This window comes from Ipomoea triloba, chromosome 6 (assembly GCF_003576645.1).
Source record: "Ipomoea triloba cultivar NCNSP0323 chromosome 6, ASM357664v1".
NCBI classification, from domain to species: Eukaryota; Viridiplantae; Streptophyta; class Magnoliopsida; order Solanales; family Convolvulaceae; genus Ipomoea; species Ipomoea triloba.
The window spans coordinates 19,518,972-19,521,274 of NC_044921.1; the positions used below are offsets into that span (position 1 = coordinate 19,518,972).

Below are 2,303 nucleotides of genomic sequence, written 5' to 3' on the forward strand. Positions count from 1 at the left end.
TGGCTAAAAGAGTAAAAGATGTCATTTAATTTTGTGAAACCAACATTTCACACACTAGCTCACTCGTTATACAACGTAATTATGTAAATGCCATAACAATTTTACAAACTTGTTAAAATGTAACTAGATTGAATATTTAATAAAGAAAGGTTTTATTTTAACAACACCAGACTAAAAAGCCAAGTAGAGGTATCTAGGGAACAATCTAATGTTGATCCACAACTAATTAAGCTCAAATCACACCTTCTTGGCAACAAGGCACAAAGGGTTCTTCTTATGCATAGTAATTCCAGGGGCAACATTAGTGTTAATGTCTTCTTTCTTCAGTCCAGAAGGCAGTTTCCAATTAAATGCATAAAGAAGATTAGCGAGTCCAAGCTCGGCCGATGCAACCCCTAGTGCTATTCCTGGACAAATTCTCCTGCCAGCTCCAAATGGGATGAATTCAAAGTCTTGTCCTTTGTAATCAACACTGGTATCGAGAAATCTTTCAGGATAGAACTCGTGTGGATTCTCCCAATACTCAGGGTCCCTGGCAATGGCCCAACCATTCACGATGACTAGCATGTTCTGCTTGATTTCGTATCCATCAAGGGTGCATTTTGAAAGTGTTTCTCGATTAACTAGGAGCGGAGCTGGAAGATATAACCTCAAAGTTTCTTTTATAACTGCCTTGAAATACAGTAATTCTTGAATGTCTTCTTCATCTATCCTGTCTTTCTTCCCTACATGCTCCCTAATTTCTGATTGGACTTTATTCATCACCCTTGGATCTTTAATCAGAGCCGTCATGGCCCAAACTATAACAGCTGCACTTGTGTCCGACCCACCAATAAAAACAATCTGACGTTTAAGAAAAATTAAGAACTTTCACAGAAAACAAAATAAAACAGAGACAATATAAAGCATAGAAACTCAAACAGACAAAGTGAGTTGAGAAATAAAACATTATTCACATTAGCTAGCAATCAAAAACACTGAACTTACCATTAACACTGCTTTAATGTGATCCCAAGTGAGATTGACTGAAGAAGAATTCTCCATCTTCAAACGGATTAAAGTATCAAGCATGTCACCATCCATTGATTTTGGCCTATTTGGATCAAGATGCTGATCAATGAGTTGCTGATGAAATGAATCCTGCTGCTTGAACACTCTCTCAAGCCTTGCAGCATTTCCAAGGAGTTTATCTAACCAACCAAAAGATGGCAAAAAATCTGCAATTAAGGAACCTCCCATCATCATTGCCTGAGATTCAGCCAGAATTTTATGACACCCCCACTTCCCTGCTGGTCTTTCCTCATCAAAACTCTTCCCAAAAGCAGACCTACAAATTATGTTGCAAGTTAGAGACATGACTATCTCGCTTAGATTTACTAGCTGAGACGAGAAGGCAAGCTCAGATATGCGATTCATCATCCGAGAAACTTCATCTTCCCGGATTGGTTGAAACAGCTTCACTCTCTTGAGGCTAAAGAGATGAAGAACAGAAATCTTTCTTATCTCTCTCCAATATTCTCCATAAGGCGTAAACGCGATTTCCAGGCCATTGTAGGATAGCCTTTGCTGGCCTATAAATGACGGCCTGCTAGAAAACGTCAAGTCGTGTGTCTTTAAAGCCTCTTTCGCTATTCTTGCCGAGGAAATTACAACAACTTCCCTGGAACCAAGTTTCATGCGCATCAAGGGGCCATATTTCTTTGAAAGTTTCCACAGGTACACATGGGGCTCTGCACTGTCAAATTGATGCAAGTTTCCAATGATTGGAAGCCCTGGAGGACCTGGTAGAGAAGTACGTTCCTTCCCAATACGTTTGGAACTAGGAAGAATATAATAGTAAATCAAAATAAGAGCAACAGGTAGAAGAAAGAGTAGTAAATCCATTTTTGCTAGCTTCAATTAAGATCTAAAATGGGCACTAATAATTTATACTACAATGGGAAGCTAGCCTGATTTGAAGGATATGATATTTATATTGTTTGCCGAAAGATGGTCCAAGAGTTTTATGTTTGTCCAAATAGATTAAATATTATTTTTATCTCTTTCTGTACTGTACTCCATCTTTGAGAATCAAACTTGCGGCACATTTATGCAGCCGGCCTGACTATGTGACTCATTCATATTTTTTGAGTGCTACTTACTCTATTACAAAGTAATATGTGTTGTATACTTTCTCTATCTATCTATTGCTGTCTAAAATTTAACCAATACCTTATTATGAAAATTTAATCCTGTAATCTACTCTAAAAAAGAAATTATAAAAGTATTATCTAAGTACAAAGTGCTTCGCAACCTCATTGATA

The 2,303-nt window shown here is 37.6% G+C and overlaps 1 protein-coding gene across 1 annotated transcript; it reads right to left on the reverse strand.

The window, feature by feature from the left end:
* LOC116022819 (cytochrome P450 71A1-like) lies at positions 1 to 1,941 on the reverse strand. The gene is made up of 2 exons (XM_031263701.1): positions 988 to 1,941; positions 1 to 843 (listed from the first exon to the last, which is right to left on the reverse strand). The coding sequence occupies exons 1-2, from the start codon at positions 1,882 to 1,884 to the stop codon at positions 238 to 240; spliced, it is 1,503 nt and encodes a 500-aa protein (XP_031119561.1). The 5' UTR covers positions 1,885 to 1,941; the 3' UTR covers positions 1 to 237.
* Between the last annotated feature and the right edge of the window lie 362 nt (positions 1,942 to 2,303).